The sequence below is a fragment of the Galeopterus variegatus genome, unplaced genomic scaffold (genome assembly GCF_000696425.1).
Source record: "Galeopterus variegatus unplaced genomic scaffold, G_variegatus-3.0.2 Scaffold4882, whole genome shotgun sequence".
In the NCBI taxonomy this organism is placed as follows: domain Eukaryota; kingdom Metazoa; phylum Chordata; class Mammalia; order Dermoptera; family Cynocephalidae; genus Galeopterus; species Galeopterus variegatus.
The window spans coordinates 12,184-13,303 of NW_007730993.1; the positions used below are offsets into that span (position 1 = coordinate 12,184).

Genomic DNA, 1,120 nt, shown 5'->3' on the forward strand with positions numbered 1-1,120 from the left:
CGGCCCGAGCTCTGGCTGCTGCTGTGGGCAGCCGCGTGGCGCCTGGGTGCCACGGCGTGCCCCGCCCTCTGCACCTGCACCGGCACCACGGTGGACTGCCACGGCACGGGGCTGCAGGCCATCCCCAAGAACATCCCACGGAACACCGAGCGCCTGTGAGTACGGCCCCCACCCCCGGCCCTCACGGAGCCGCAGGTCGCCCTCCCACCCAGACGCAATTCGGGGCTGGGGGTGGGGGCAGGACCGTTGGGGCCTGGGCTCCGCAGCCCACGGACGGGTCAGTGTCTGCCAGGCTCTTTCCCTAGCCAGGAGCCAGGAGCTCCTCTGTTTCTCTTTCCCCGGGATTCAAAGGGCCCTCGGCGGGGTTGTCAGCTGCGTCCTCACACCTGCACCCGCGCTGCGCACTGGCAGGCCCTTCCCACTGCGCCGGCACTTTATTCCTCCAGGGGCTGCCAATCGTGCCAGAAAAGCTTTCTGGTACCCAGGAGGGGAGCTTCCCACACTTGCCAGGCACATGTCTCCTTTTCGGCACATGGGGCTTGGGCCGTGTTTCGAGCCGGTTGTGTGGATTTGGGCTCTCAGGGCTTGCTGCCTGCCGATGGGCGGCACGGTGGACGGCGGACGGCGTTGAAGTTTCTGGTCTCCCTCTTCCTTACCATTGTTTGCCCCAGTGCCTTGAGAATTCTTTCCCTGCAGGTGCCGGGCATTGGTCCTCTCCCTCCTCGTTACCCTCCACCCCACATCCAGCCTTCCCCAAACCAGGCAGACAATGAGAACTGAGGCTTTGGGTATGCTGCATTCAGCACCCAAAGAAGGGCCGGTGTGTCCTGGACTGGGAGCCCCATGAATACTGTCGAGAGGTCAGGAGCTTGGGGAGGGAGACACAAGGTTAAAGTCATGGACTGTGACATGTCATAAAAAAACCTCATTTCTCTTCCCCTGTTCTCTTCTACTTTGAATTCTTGAGGAAACTCAACCCTTTCTAGACCTGCTGAGCTTTGTATGGTGTGTGTGTGTTTAAAGACGTATATAATGTTTTGTGTGGTCCTCCTGCAGAAGGTGTATCTGTGTGAATCCCTGGTATCTGTGGGGCCACCTCAGTAGTGTGAGGCCGTGAGAG

General features: G+C 60.5%; 1 protein-coding gene across 1 annotated transcript in view; it reads left to right on the forward strand.

The window, feature by feature from the left end:
- The window catches only part of LOC103603947 (slit homolog 1 protein), a gene marked incomplete at both ends in the record, with an annotated part of 161,256 nt that continues 160,136 nt past the window's right edge, over positions 1-1,120 (forward strand). Inside the window, one exon of the mRNA XM_008588528.1 lies at positions 1-155. Coding sequence (XP_008586750.1) covers positions 1-155 — 155 coding nt within the window. The remainder of the gene's footprint in view (positions 156-1,120) is intronic.